This window comes from Tyto alba, unplaced genomic scaffold (genome assembly GCF_018691265.1).
Source record: "Tyto alba isolate M040663 unplaced genomic scaffold, T.alba_DEE_v4.0 Super-Scaffold_1000006, whole genome shotgun sequence".
Lineage (NCBI taxonomy): Eukaryota > Metazoa > Chordata > Aves > Strigiformes > Tytonidae > Tyto > Tyto alba.
Window position 1 is genome coordinate 16,516,913 of NW_024881272.1, and position 15,378 is coordinate 16,532,290.

Sequence of the window (15,378 nt, forward strand, 5' to 3'; positions counted from 1 at the left end):
ATCCAGAATTAGATAGGCAATCTCTTCTTTTCTGTCTCATTATATTCCTATAGAGTTCGTTCCCATCCCACGTAGGAGCTATGACCATTGGTTATATGGGATTACATGTTTCTGTTGATTCCCAAGCACAAAGATTCTGAAGTCTTTGTTCATGCTCCAAAGCCAGTAGATCTACTTATGAAATAAGACAGAGATCATAATCAGAAATTGTCCTTAATTGATTACAGGTAGGCAGTATTCAATAACCTCTGTCTTGGTGCCAAAGACAGCACACAGATAGATTTTCAATGGCAGGTAATAGGGTTGGTGTATTCCAGAATCTAAAAGCCATAATTTCTTGAAAAAGACACCCCTAAGAAGACATGACTTCCCACTCACGTCTCCTATTAAGTTCAGAATTCAGGGAAACTGAAAACTTCTGCCTTAGCACGGAGGCAAAATCTGCACTTCATCTCACTGTCTGCAGCTTGCCTCTTTGAGTCCTGCTTTTCCTAGCTCCCAAAGTACTTCGGCTATTGTGCCTTAATGTCTAGTTTGAGACACACCATACAGGAAAGGCTGTCAAAGTGGAAGAATATATAGAAGTTGAACTGTTTCAGAGAATGAATGCAAGTGAAAAATCAGGGAATGGTGCCACCATCATCCATATTTGTTAGCTATAGTCCCCAACACAGCTTGGGAAAATACACTAGCACATTTTGAAATTGGAAATGTCTTATACTTACAAAATAACCTTGCTACTTTCAGATGGTAAAATTCCCTCCAGATTCCTCGAATGCTAATATAGTGTTCTGTTGCATCCATTCCCTTGTTTACAGTCCCTTGTGTTCTGTTTTAGGCTGACCACTTCGGTGGATGCTGTTGTTGCCATCTGTGTGATTTTTGCCATGTCCTTTATACCAGCCAGTTTTGTTTTATACCTGATTCAAGAACGTGTAACAAAAGCCAGGCATCTACAGTTTGTCAGTGGTGTGAGCCCGATGATCTACTGGCTAACTAACTTCATGTGGGACATAGTGAGTAACTGCTGGTCTGATTTCATAGCCTGCAATTATTCCTGGGTTTGCATGAACTGGGGACTAATCAGTGAATCGTGTGAAGTCGATTGAGCATTGCAAAACATTGATTTATTAAGTGTTTCTCAGAGCATGCTAAGGATCTGATCTTTTAACTGTCAGGAGCACAACTTATTATTCAACTAAAGAAGCAGAAATTGTTGTAATCTTAGGGTTTCAAGACCTTACAACTGAATGTATAATTTAGCAATATACATTGCAATTTAGCATAGCAGGGGAAGCCCCAGTTGCCTGATGTTAGTCACTCCTGCCCTCTAGAAGAACCATAATGTGTTTGAAGATATTCAAGAAATCTCAGTGGGGGAGATCCACAGACTGCTGGAACAGTAGCTGGAGGACAGACAAAATACTCTAGGGTGTCTAAAATGACACAGATGTATTTGTTTAGGTCACTGGAGCACATTCACTATGTTGTTCCAAAAGGATTTAGACCACAGGCCCAGGCTTGCTTACACAGGTCTCAGCTACCCTCCCATTATTCCTCAGGCCACTTCATCACAAAGGAACAATTTATTTGCCTGGTTGAGGCACAGCAGGAGGCTTGTATTCTAGCCATGCCTTCTCAACAAAGATAGCAGCCAAGGCTTAAGCAATAAGAAAAGCACGCACATAGAATTGAAAAAAAAAAAAAAAAATTAACCTCCCAAACTTTCTGGGCTTTGGAAGGTGCTCTTTCAGGAGAGTGTAAAGAATTGGTTTAGTAAATGAGAGAAAAGAAGCAGGTCTCTGAGTTCCTGTCCCCTACTGGTCGCTGACAGCCTCCCAGCCACTTCCTTGACAGGAATTCTTGGCCGTGGCCCCTGACAGCATGATGCAAAAGGTATTATTTGGTGTTAGCAGTTCTGTGAAACTCCACCATCCATTCTGCATGGGGAGCTCCATGCGTTGCAGTAGACTAGCTCTGCTAATACTGAACAGAGAAACTGAGGAGTGGCCAACCATACTCACTTTAGCCTCCTCCCAGGAACATGGCTCAAGTAAATTACTTTTTCACTCCTACGCAGCCTTTGCATCACCAGAAACTGCACTTCCCTTGCATACCCACAGCCTCTTCCTGTGGGCAGCCTGCCAGCAGGACCATGAAATAATTGGCTCCCAAACCACAATCAAAAAAACAACAATATATGTTGTGTTTTTGATGAACAGTCTGATAAAAGATGTCTCAGAAAAATGTTGAGTACTGCCATGGATCCATTGATCCAAAAGCTTGAGTGTGACTGGTCTAGATCATAAATTCTGGTGTTCCTCAATACCAAATCCTTGTGGAATAATGTGTAGGATCTGTATATGTTTTCAGACCTTCTCAGGTCTTACACACTGATCTTTACCCTGTGATGTGGCAGGTGAATTATGCACTGAGTGCTGGACTGGTGGTGGCTATATTCATTGGATTCAACAAGAAAGCATACACTTCTCTGACTAACCTCCCAGTGCTTGTTGCCTTGCTGCTTCTTTATGGGTGAGTGTTCAAGGTTATTCCTGTATGTGGGGCCCTGTATTTCACATGGAAATGATTTCATGTTATTGAACTCAATACTTAGCAAAATCCAGCTTTAAAGAATACAACTGAGTAGGTACAATACAGGTTAGAATTGGATTCTGTCCCTACTCCAGGATGTTTACACACTTCTTGGTCACATGATGTAAAGGAGATTTTTTTTGTTACTGTCTTACGTTTTTAAGCATTAAATGTAATCCTTACAGGAAAATATATTTGTTCAGTTTACCTCTTCCTGATATGTACATTGTGTAGGAATTTAGTGATTGCTCATCTACTTCATTGACTTTCAATACTAAAATATCTTTCAGCGTTTCACCCAAGGGCAAAAAGTACTGAGTCTTCAACACATTTTTTTGGCTTCAGATGGGCATTTGTATTGGCAAAATAGCATTTTATAAGGCTGACTGAGATTCACTTTCATTTAATTAGTGATCATACATTTTTATTTATAAAATCATATTCCTGAGAGCCCTGCAGCTGATGTAGTCCAGGCAAAATGATTGACCAGATCTATTTCTAGAGTTAGAGAGAGAAATTAAGTTTTTCATGTACTCCTATGTATATCACAAATTAAGACTAAGAGGGAACAGTGCTTTCCTGGGCAGATGACCCTTAATTTTCTGAAGTTTTTGTGTTCTTTGAATGAAAATCCTGAGAAAATGCATTATCATCATTTAACCTCTGTAAAGTACCCAATGTTTAAAAATGTGATCAGAATGTTAATTCACTTTAATTTTTCATTATATCTTTTAAAGTGCAATAGTGGTATCTTTAATAAGTTGTCTGTGGCTCTGTGTAATTTGTTAAAATATAGTAATTCATGACTGTGTGGATGGACATTTAAAATGTCTTTGCATATTTTAAAGTATCTACCAAGATGAAATTTTCAGAAAAAATATAATCACATGGCAGACACTTCAATAATAATTTTATAATTTGCTACTCAAAATAAGAAACAGAATAGAAGGTAAATTCATAGAGACATATATTAGCCCTGGCGTCCAGCTGGAGTCACAATGGGAAACTTAGGATGGTTCTTTCTGACCATGTGTGTATTGTCCTGTTAAGCAATTCAGGTGGTTGTTGCTGAATTCTTCCTAGTCAGACAGATTGTTGCTAAGCACTGTAAATTTATTCCAGAGGAATATTCCTCTTGTGCTGCTGAATGTGCATTTGCTATGTCCCAGGAAGCTCCAAATCAGGAGTAGAAAAATCAATGGTAGATGAGTTAGAAAATAACATAAAAATTTAGAGTTTCTGATTTCTTTGGACAGTTCCAAAGACTCAGGAGTATCTAGCAAAGCAGTACATGATATTTACTTTATTTAATATTTCTTTGTCTCCACCTCCTGGTGCACAATCCAGTGATATGTACAAGGATACCAGAGGTGCTAATAACCTGGCTAGCATCAAGTTTTCTCATTTTTAGTGGTTTCTATTGCCCTGCATTCTAACAGCAAAAAAGACTAAGCAGAAAAAAAATTTTATGTAGTGACCACGGGAAGAACACTGTAGTGGCATCTCTAGCTGGTAACACCATTTCATGACACTTGAGATGAGAAACTCAACTTTGTGTTTTCATTAAGTCAAATGACACGAGAATACTGAAGAGCTGTTATCATAGTTTTTCTGTCTTCTGCATGCAGATGGGCAGTAATTCCTATGATGTACCCTGCTGCTTCTTTCTTCAGTGTCCCTAGCACTGCTTATGTTGCATTGTCTTGTATTAATCTCTTTGTGGGGATCAACAGCAGTGCCATTACATTCATCCTGGACTTATTTGAAAATAACCCGGTAAGTGATGTTTTTGTTGACACCTGGTTTTGAAGAGCTGTGTAAAAGTTGTCCACACATAACCATTTCTCACAGTAACTGTCTTTCTCTACCTTGCCAATTTTTTTGGAAGTAAATGAGTGGGGAACTTGCAGAGTAACTGCAGGGACAGGTAGGCAGAATAACCCAGAGAAGTGACTCAGGGCAACTGATATCTTGGACTACACATACATAAGGAATGACATTGAATGTTTTTCATCCCTGTGAGCAAACTCCTGTACACTTTCGCAGTTGGGGAGGGAGGAGCGTGGTACTTCGTGCTTGCTTCTGCAGCTCAGGTTGTACAGGAAGATGTAGCTGCTAGAAAATCATGGAGTCATCACTAAATAAGGAAACTTACTCCTGCTGGTTATTGTGTCAGAGATGTTTTGCTTACAGTAGAATTTTGATAACTGCCCAAAAATGGTTTGACACCACCAGGAAGGTGACAGAAAGTACAAGAGTAGACAGAATACAGTGAGTGCTAAAATTAGATCTTAGGTTAAGAGATCAGTTTATAAAACACTGTTGGCTTGTATGCACTACTACTATCACCTCTACAGTTCCTGACACTGGCCACTGACACCCTTTCTACACCTGACAGCAATCCAATTAGCTATCATTACTGGGAGTGCATTTTCAAACACCATGTGCTGATCAAGCATTGTTGTTTGCCAGGAAGGAGAAACAGATCTTGTTGAAGTTTATGGTTTCAAGAGCCAACTTTACAATACTTTCTGTCCCTTGTGTTCCTGCATGCTCAGCCATACTTCTTGATAGCACAGGGTTCAATCTACTAGTGCCATTCAGCCTGTGGGAGAGGAGACCAGTATTGTTACCTTTGGGAATATGGCTCCATTGTAGACACTGTGTCTCCAGACAGAAAATTGCCCTTCTCTGGATTCAGTGTTGGTCCAGCTAGACTGCTACCAGTACTTACACTGGTTTGGGTATCTCCACATTGCACCAAAATTTGCTGCATAGTTATGCCCAGACACTGTCACTCCTCAATATTGTGGCAGTCCTGATTATGGAAATATTCCAGCTATAAATAAAGATGTTATGACAGTAAAATACCACTCTTTCTTGTTGCTCACAGTTGCTGTTTATAATAGCTAACATAAGAATTACATGTTACCTCTGATAGAGAAATACTTCATTATGAAGATTAATTTCTCTCCCCATCGACAGTTTTTCACAAGCACCTTATCTGGTGCAGTGTATGCCAGCATTCTGCTGTGCAGCATTTAGGTTGCAGACGCTTTGGGTATAACTCAATAAATACTGTTTTCTCTGTTGTAAGAACACAGAACATCACAATTCTCTGATATGACAAAGAACTTTTCACTCATAGTGCTATGTTTTCTTAAAGAAGTCTGTTTTCAACTGCTTATTATGTTGTTTCTGTTTCTTAGTCTTTGCTGAAGTTTAATAAAACATTGAAAAATGTGCTGATGGTCTTCCCACATTTTTGTCTGGGCCGTGGACTCATTGACTTGGCCATGAACCAAGCTGTAACAGATGTATATGCTAGGTTTGGTAAGTAAAGCCAATAAGCAACAAGCTATATCAGGTCACATGTCCTGACCTTGGATGAGATGGTTGAAGTGTTATCTTGGAAAATTAGTGGCTGTTTCTGAAATTCTTCCCTTTCACATCATCAGGTGGATGAGGAATATGAAAGTTCAACTTCCCTGAAGGAATCACAGCTTGTGATAGGGCTGCCAGAAGTCTATGGCCCAACCAGTAATCTGTATTGGAAGTGAACCCATTTGTTCAGTGCCAGACTCTGGTGTCATTTTATCATTTGTTCTGAAGTCCTTAGATCATTACAGGAGGATATATTATTTCATTTTATTTTAATACTTGTGCAGCTCTCATGTTAATGCTTAAAGTGGCTGCTGTTCTTCAAATGCATTCTCTTGGGATATGGCTGTCTGGTATCAGACAACTTCTTATTAAAAGAATAGTCATATTGCAGTACTCACCTATTTTTATTCAGAAAATTTGTCTTTCACGTAATCCATGCAAATTTCATGTTATGATATCCAAATTCAGAGAGCTTATATTAATTTTTACTCCCATGCAGCAGCTGAGCTTGGAGTGTATTTTTTTAAGAATCTTTGTAAGACACTGGAAAATGAAGACATTGCCTGATCATGATCAGATGAAGTACACATTTTCATCCTAAACCATTATGATTATGCCTTTTGTTCTGGGGAGCATTGTTTTTTTTCACTGGTATTTCACCTTGCTTTCTGGTGTTCTTTCTTCAAAGGTGAGGAGCATGTTTCCAATCCTTTTCAGTGGGACTTTGTTGGGAAGAACCTGGTTGCCATGGCTGTTCAAGGGGTTGCATTCTTCATTCTGAATCTCCTTATGCAGCACCATTTGTTCTCCACAAGATGGTATGTCTGAAAACTTGTATGAATGTTCCTTTTTTAATGGTGTGAGTGTCTTTTTTTATTCTCCATGTCCGTCTTTTTTCTTTTTTCTTTCTTTTTCTCTGAATTTGTCAGCTATTTTTTTCCTGTTTACTTACCTGATTTCATCTTAATTTATTGATATCCTGGTTCAAGAAAGCATTTACAAATATGCATTATCTTAACATTATTTAAGGATATATTATTAAAGAAATTAATTTAATTAAGACTTTAATGTAAACTTTTTTAGATTAAGGCACTATAATAGTGAGGTTGTAAAATTACTTGGAAAGTTTGTAGTGTCATAAGTACTGGCATGAGGTACTAGCTTGACATCCCAGGACAGGAATTCTAGTCCATTGCACAGTACAGTTGCAGCCTGAACACTGTGTAAGCTTCCCCTCTCTGCTTTACAGATGAGCCTCTATCTCAGTGAAAGCAGCTACCTTCCAGGTGTGTGTGGGTCATTCACTCCTGTTCGAGATTGCCAGCAAGAGTACTAATCGGTACAATTATAAAAAAATTGTTTTACAGGGAGGTGTCCTCAAAAGATCTGTAGGACTATCGCTAGCTACTGAAGAGCAGCCAAATAGCAAAAGCTGTGGCTGAGGGGCCGATTATGTCATATCAGTGGCTGACCAAGGCATGGTCTTTTGAGCCAAGCCATTTCCTCCCTTTTTAGTATTTAGAGATTAACTTTGAAAGGTCAGGGATTCTCCCAACAGCAAAAATGCTCCATCCAATGTCACATTGTGAAGTTTCAATCTCATGGCTGCCACCGGGCACATTTTTGGAAATTGATTAGTCATTGTTTCACATTGTTATTCTAACTGCACCCAGGGCAACTCACTGTTTCTGCAATCAATCTCCTGGGTTTTTCCAGGTTTGCTGAGACTGCAATGTCACCAATTATTGGTGAAGATGAGGATGTTGCAGAAGAAAGAAAAAGAATTATGAATGGAGGGAACAAAACAGATATTTTAGAAGTACAAGAACTGACCAAGGTAATATTTTGAGAATTAAACAAATTAATCTAATGCAAGTTTAGTCTTTCAGAATGTATTTCAGCTGTGGAATCAGGTGGTATTGTTTTCAAAATCAATATGCCTTAGAAAATAACAAACATTTTAGAAGTCAAGACTATTTCCTTTGATTAGAAATCAAACCACAGCAAAGTCCAGCAAGCACAGTCCAACCCTTCCTGCCTTTAAGGGATTTTTTTACCTCACATCATCTGACATGACTGTTACCTATTGAGTGTCTATTTCTACTACTAGCCTTTTCTTCTACAATGCTGTTTTTCCCATGAGTTTCAATCTCATGTTAACCATTTGGTTGCTTTCATATTGAGGGCTACAGTTACTGCTAATGTATCTTCTTTCCAGGCATTGAAGGTATCTGAGTTATGCTACCAGAATGCATGCAGGCTTGAGCTGCAGAAATAGAAAGATTACACACACAGCTAGGATCTCATGAATAGAGAACTGGAGTGTCTTTCTTCAGACTATCTTTCTGTATTGTTCCACTTTGGTTTGATATGTCAGAGATACTTTGTTCCAGCAAAGCATCAGGTCTGTCTCCTAGTGCTAAAAATATGAAGTAAAAGGCTGCATGCAGGAAAATGGGTATTTTGAGGGGGTCATTACAAATTTATTTAATGTAAATAAATGTCTGACTTTGTAGAATGCTTCCTCTTTATTTTTTTATTTACTTCTGTCTTGGTTCTAAAGTTGCCTCATCCCAATAGCATTAAAATAAAAAAAAATCAGAAGATTTTCTTTGCTGTAGATGTCTTGAAATAGGATTTTTTTCTTTTTATTTTTCTTTTTTTTTTTTTTTTTTTCCTGTCAATTTAGATTTATGCAGGTAGACACAAGCCTGCTGTGGACAGACTCTGTGTTGGCATCCGTCCTGGAGAGGTAGGTTGTTCAATAACACTAGATTATATTCCATGTATCAGTTCAGATTTCATGCCCCTGCTGATTTGCATCTTGGAAATACTAAAGAATGTGATAAATTTTATAATTTAGTGCTTTGGTCTTTTGGGCGTGAATGGTGCTGGCAAAACAACAACATTCAAAATGCTGACTGGAGATACTGATGTGACATCTGGAGATGCTGTCGTGGCTGGAAATAGGTAAGTACCTTAAAAAAACACCTGTGACAGTCTGGGTAGAACTGCCCAGATCATAGTCTCAGAGACCCAGCAGCTCTTTTCCAGTTTTATGGCACTGAGAGAGACCACAGCTAACGCACACTGGCACTTTATACTTTTAACACTCTGTTGTAAAATCTGTGAGTAAGTTATAATAATGCTAACAGTGGAATGAGGCAATCTGACCTAATGGCAAGAGCTTGTAAACATAAGATAACCAGCCCAACAGGGTACTCTGGTCTGAGCTTTGTGACTTTTCTGCGGCTCTTTCTAGCATCTTTGTTTGCACAGTGCTGGCATGTCATAAATTAATAAAGTGTAATCTGGTATTTGCTTCTGTTAGTTTAGTTCCAGGTTCAGTGTCATGTTTCGTTAAGTGTAGTTGGGATTTGATTCTTTGTCTATTGATGTGATTTGAATAATAGCTATTTTGTTGCCAGGACATGGTGCTGGGCTAACTTGCTCTAGGTCACCCTGCTTAAGCAGGGTGAGTGGACAAGATCACCTCCAGAGGCTCCTTCCAACCTCAACCATTCTGTGATTCTGTACTTCTACTACCACCACCACCATAGTGTTAGCCTTGTGTCTTGCCTGTCTGTTTCCAGTGATTCCGTTCTGAGATTGACTGATTTTTTTTTTTTCCTCTAGAAATAAACACCATTTGCAAAACATAAGATCTGAGTGGCTGTTCAAAGAACTTCTCATTAAGTTAGCCTACCCTTAAACAGGAAAATGGGTGAGGGGAAATGGGTTTACGCTCTTAACCAGGACTGAGCTGCCTTAGATGACAATATATTCCTTGATATTTTGTACAGACAGATATTTCAGTAGGATGTGGTATCAGGAAGAATTCATTCTCCTCTTATAAGTGTTGTTGCTTCAGAAAAGAAAGTTTTTATTCAAACTGTCCATCTCTGTCTTAAAGCTAGTATTAGGATCTAAGATTTCTTTTCTTTGTTTCTCCAGTATATTGACCCACATTTCTAATGTCCATCAAAACATGGGATACTGCCCTCAGTTTGATGCCATTGACGACCTGCTCACAGGACGAGAACATCTCTACTTATATGCACGCTTGCGGGGGGTTCCAGCAGAGGAAATCGAGAGGGTAAAGCATTCTTGCTCTCAACGTATACATAGTCACAGTGAATATTTGTGATGATTAACTGTGTTCACAACATGCCAAGGGCCAAAATTTCCAAAATGGGCTTGCCATTCTGTGTGTTGAAGTCCTGGGAGTGGTTCCTCTCATTTGGACAATTAATTACAAGACTGTACTATCAAACACAGGTTCTTAGGCATTAATGGTACTTGCAAAACTGTGGCGCCAATTGTGGAAGGCTGAAGATGCAATTGCTGTGACTCAAAACTGCACTGGTTGCTGTTTTGTTCTTGTCTTTAACGTTGTTTATGTATAAGAAAGAAAAAATTAATAAGATTCCATAAGAAAAGAATTCATACTCTTGCACAGATAGGAAGTCTACAGCTAAGGCTGGTTTATGGCTTTCCCTCGAGTAGTTAGAATTCCCCTCATCATCATAAATTCTTTGGCCTCCCCTGCTCCAGTTCTAAAATGAATGCGCTAAAACCCAGGGGATTACCACGTCTCTGCCAGAAGACGGATGTATCAGCAATCCTGTCTGTTATGCACTAGCTGCTGTGTGAAAAAGATGGTCTTTCTCCTAGGTTGCTGAATGGGGCATCCAGAAGCTGGGACTTCCCATGTATGCAGACCACCTGGCTGGTACCTACAGTGGTGGCAACAAGCGCAAGCTCTCCACTGCCATTGCACTGATAGGCTGCCCACCACTCATCTTGCTAGTAAGTGTCATGGTAACATAGCTGTGACAGTTCAATAGAATTTCCCACATAACTACATGCTAAAGAGGTACAAGGATGTTTATGACAGTCCTTGCAAGCTCCTTTCTGACCTCAACTTACATCGACTTGAATGCAATTTTGACTTCATTACTTTCAGGGCTGCACTGGTATGCATAATGATGCTTCCAATGAACCCCAAGTGATTATGAAAGAAAGATCTTCAACAAAGAATGGTTTGAGATAAAATCTATAATCCAGACAAGTCTGAATTTAAATCCATGTATGGTTTCGGTCTGCCTTTTCTTGTCAGAATATAATGACATGTACCTTGCTGCTTTATCCAGCAGAACAGAGGAAGATAGCTACCCTTTTGCAGCCTTTAATCTCTTTGGAATAAATTATACAAATTTAGACTAAACTATACAAATGCTGAAATGCAATTCCCATCAAATAACATAAATTATTAGATAACTGCATATCTCTACAGAAATTCTAAATGCATTTACTACCATAATTGTTTATTTAGATTATACTGTACCACCTTAATTTGTAGGCTAAAAAGAAACATTTTAATAGCATGGTTCCTTTTGCCATATAATATGCCTTTACATTTATTCTGCCTGTATCTAGTAAACAGCTAGATAAAATGTTTTCTCATAATTTATTAAGACAAAATATTAAATGAAATTTTTTTTCCCCAATATTTTAAATTTTTCTTTAATTACTGACTGGCTTAACTGATTTATGCAGGACCAGATCCTTAGCTGGTATAAATCAAGGTGACCTCGATAGCTTATTGGGTTGAGAAATGTGTCCTATATCTTTATGAAAGTAAAAAGGTTACTTGGGGAGACCTTACCTTCCTCTTACAAGAGTTGTTGCCCCAGAAAAGGAAGATTTTATTTGAAGTATCCATCTCTTGCTTAAAGCTAGTATTATAAGATTATTTTCTTTGTTTCTCCAGTACATCTGGACATCTGGACCTACATCTCTAATGTCCATCAAAACATGGGAGCCAAACTTGACACAATTTTGTGTAATTGCTACTGCAGGAGCCTCCTTCCATTTATTTCTATTTTGGGTCCTAAATGTTTTTATGATGGGGCATCACAAATGCTTACTTTTTTGATAGCTAAGATCCTAGTCTAGGGACTGCCTTTGTTGTAATGGTCACTGCATTCCCTTCCCTGTAGCTGTGCCCTGCACAGGCAGCATTATATTCCTACCTGCAGTTTCTTATACTTGTTTCCTTACTGCTTTATGCCAAGAAGTACATTAGTACCCGTTCACTCATATGCTTCTCAAGGTGCATATGCTTTCTCAGGGCACAGATTTCACCAGGGAAGCAGCTATATGTTAAGGCCCAAACATACCATGAGTTGATTCTAAATAGATTTTCTTATCTGTTTCTCTGATTATGATTGTCTTAACATTTCCTTTACAGGATGAACCTACTACTGGAATGGACCCTCAGTCCCGGCGCCTTCTGTGGGACTCCATTGTCGGCGTGCTCAGAGATGGACGAGCTGTGGTTCTAACCTCACACAGGTAAAAAAAGTTAGATTTCAGAATCCCAGAGCAGCTGAAGTTCATCTGCTGGCTTTTATCTCAAATATCTGTTCTCTATTTTGAAAGTATGGAAGAATGTGAAGCCCTCTGTACTCGTTTAGCCATAATGGTAAAAGGTACCTTCAAATGCCTGGGCACAATTCAGCAGCTAAAATACAAGTAAGTAGAATATTTTTATGATGTTTTTTAGTGAGAAAGCTTAGTGTATGTGACGTACCATTCGTAATACAGCAATCCAAAGTGAAGATCTGTTGTTTAAACAGATCCATTTCTGGGTGCAACTCTGTGGTAGCCGAGATGATTTGAGCTGATCTCATTTCACCTCTGTTATGCTACACACCGCTTCTGCAGGGCAAATACAGAGCTTCCTACAAAGCTAGATTTTATGCATTATCTTTCAGATACCATTAATGTTTTCATAGCTGCAGAAAATTAATTTCCTTCCTGAATAATGAAACCATCTCTTCATCCAATTCCCAAATCCACATGTGCTTCCCAGGTTCGGAGATGGCTACATTGTCACTCTGAAAATCAAAGCTCCAAAGTCTGGGCTGCCTCCAGATCCTACTCCTGCTGAACAATTCATACATATGAACTTCCCAGGGAGTTTACAGAGAGAGAAACACTACAACATGCTACAGTATCAGATTTGCTCCTCTTCTCTGGCTAAGATTTTCCAGTTAATAATCTCCAACAAGGAAAATTTGCATATTGAAGAATATTCTGTGTCTCAAACAACTTTAGATCAGGTGAGTAAAAAATAAAGAGCCTGTCTGGCAAGAATTAGGCAGTGCAATAGGGATGTATCTAAACAACTGAAGAAACAAACTGTTGAGAGCAGAGAATTACCTCACACCTCTTTCTAGAGAAAATTCCCAGACCCCTCATCAAGGAGGGTGGATCAGATATGAAATCTGTAACTAATTCCCTGTGTAAATAGGTGCCACTTGAAAGCCAGTAAGATGTTTCCCAGTTGACAGAATTAACACAACCCATTCCTTCAGGAGCAGCAGTCTGAGCAAGGTCAGCTCTTCAGAATGCGTCTTGCTGAACTGGCAATAACATTTTACTTGAAATAAGAGATTTGGACTGTGTTGTGTCAGAGATACTGTGATATCTAGTGAAATGTTTATATGTTTCTGGCATGCACTTTTATACTGGAGTGATTAGACACACAAAATCTGGAAAGTCCACTGGGACTGCTGGCAACACCCACTTGCTGGAGGGCATTAGCACCATCTGCTTGCTTCCCTAAGTAGCTGAGGGTCCACATACGCAAAGCTGTCTGATGGAAATGCTAGAGAGACTTTCCTGGCTGTCTTACAGCTTCCTACTCAAATATTCTGTCTTCTCTTTCCCATCACAACCAAACTTACGTTGTGCAAGCCATGCAAACCTTGGTGAACCCATGTCCTGCCCAAGAAGAAATAGGATTTGGGTTACAAGTAAGTGCAGCCAAAGGAAGGAAGTTGCAAAAAAGTTTATCAAAATAAAGAGGAATTAATGATCCCTGCTGATACACAGTGTCTCAGTTCAGGTCTACGGATTCCCCTTTCTGTCTCTTCCCTGCAGAGAGGACAAGAGGATGCAAATGTAGAGAGACATTTCACTAACTCATCTCAGTTGATGAAATGGTAACATTTTCTGCTTTCCTCACACAGGTTTTTGTGAACTTTGCTAAACAGCAGATGGAAGATGAGGAAATTCCTTTGCATCCCCGTGCAGCTGGAGCTAGACGAGAAGCAAAGGTGTCCCCTGCTTTGCACCAGCAGGCAGTTGCATAGACTGTTCCTACAGTCACTAGTGCTTTGAGTGTGCACAAAGATGTGCCATACCAGAGCAGTACAAGGGTGAAACAAAGGTTCCCACACTCAGTATTATACTGATTTTTTTTGCACCTTTCTGAGCACTGTGCTCACAACAGCAACAGGCCTAGCATCAGCCCAACTTCTACTGCTCTACCAGGAGCACTACATGCTGACAGTCAAAGGAAAGGCAGGTCCTTGCCTTTGACAGAATCTTCCTCTAACATAAAGTTCATTATAAGATACAAGAAGAGAAGTTGCATTCCTCCCTGCCTTCAGTGCTCTTTACAGGTCAACAGTTTCTCTATCTGCTCCTTTCAGGCTGGTAGGTTTTTCTTGTTTAACTCTTAAGTCATCTGCTACCAGTCAGCACACAGGTCCCAAGGCAGAGAGCATTGCCCAGCTCAGAAGTGTATTCCTGCCATCCTGAATGCACAGGACTACCAAAGTCAGAACATCAGTGCTGGCTGATGGGGCAAGTGCTGGGAGACTGCTTCACTGTCTCACCAGGCTGCCAGTGAAAACAGACAGTTGTCTCAACAAGAATGGGAAGAATTAATTCAGATCTCAGATCCAGGCAAGAAACTTGCTTAAAAAAAAAAAAAAAAAAAAAAAAACCAACAAAAAACACTTAATTAAATTTATCTCATACTCATCTTAAAGTTTCTCAGATAGAAGCAGAATGTCAAAATGGAGATTAAAAGGTAAGAGAAGATGTCCAAATCTGCCAAAAGTTTTATTTTCTCATGGAGGCCTGGAAAGATATCTTTGTTACTGAACAAGATCAATTTTTTCTTCTTTCCTGTGAATGGACCTTAGGTGGGTATAAAGTATGAATAGGGTATGTGCTTTCTATGTGCTTAGAAGGAAAATTTCAACCTGCTTGTACTCTACACTGTATTCAGTGTAGGGAACTCATTTGACATTTACCTCTTTTCTCTGGTTCACAGTTAAACTAGTGGAAAAAAACAAATTCACAATGATGTATTGCTTCAGTTAACCACCAGATCTAACCATTTCTAAGAAATCTTCTCTAAGATATGTTATACAGAAATAAAATCTGGGTCATGTATTTTTGCTTTGTTAGGTTTTTTTTCTTCAATTGATGTAATTTTTTTTTCTTTTTAATGTAAGGACATTCTTCCTTTTTACTGTACAAAATATTACAAAACTTCAGCAACCAGCTGTAGTCTTCTTTTGCCATAATTATTTCAAC

At 39.1% G+C, this 15,378-nt stretch overlaps 1 protein-coding gene across 1 annotated transcript in view; it reads left to right on the forward strand.

Annotated features, from left to right (window-relative positions):
* Positions 1 to 14,829, forward strand: part of ABCA4 (ATP binding cassette subfamily A member 4) — an 81,669-nt gene extending 66,840 nt beyond the window's left edge. The window contains exons 38-51 of the mRNA XM_033000400.2: positions 839 to 1,016; positions 2,420 to 2,535; positions 4,224 to 4,371; positions 5,805 to 5,928; positions 6,668 to 6,797; positions 7,696 to 7,816; positions 8,669 to 8,731; positions 8,843 to 8,949; positions 9,934 to 10,075; positions 10,654 to 10,788; positions 12,233 to 12,336; positions 12,424 to 12,516; positions 12,857 to 13,106; positions 14,019 to 14,829. Coding sequence (XP_032856291.2) covers positions 839 to 1,016; positions 2,420 to 2,535; positions 4,224 to 4,371; positions 5,805 to 5,928; positions 6,668 to 6,797; positions 7,696 to 7,816; positions 8,669 to 8,731; positions 8,843 to 8,949; positions 9,934 to 10,075; positions 10,654 to 10,788; positions 12,233 to 12,336; positions 12,424 to 12,516; positions 12,857 to 13,106; positions 14,019 to 14,141 — 1,834 coding nt within the window. The 3' untranslated portion in view covers positions 14,142 to 14,829. The remainder of the gene's footprint in view (positions 1 to 838; positions 1,017 to 2,419; positions 2,536 to 4,223; positions 4,372 to 5,804; positions 5,929 to 6,667; positions 6,798 to 7,695; positions 7,817 to 8,668; positions 8,732 to 8,842; positions 8,950 to 9,933; positions 10,076 to 10,653; positions 10,789 to 12,232; positions 12,337 to 12,423; positions 12,517 to 12,856; positions 13,107 to 14,018) is intronic.
* Positions 14,830 to 15,378: the final 549 nt, after the last annotated feature.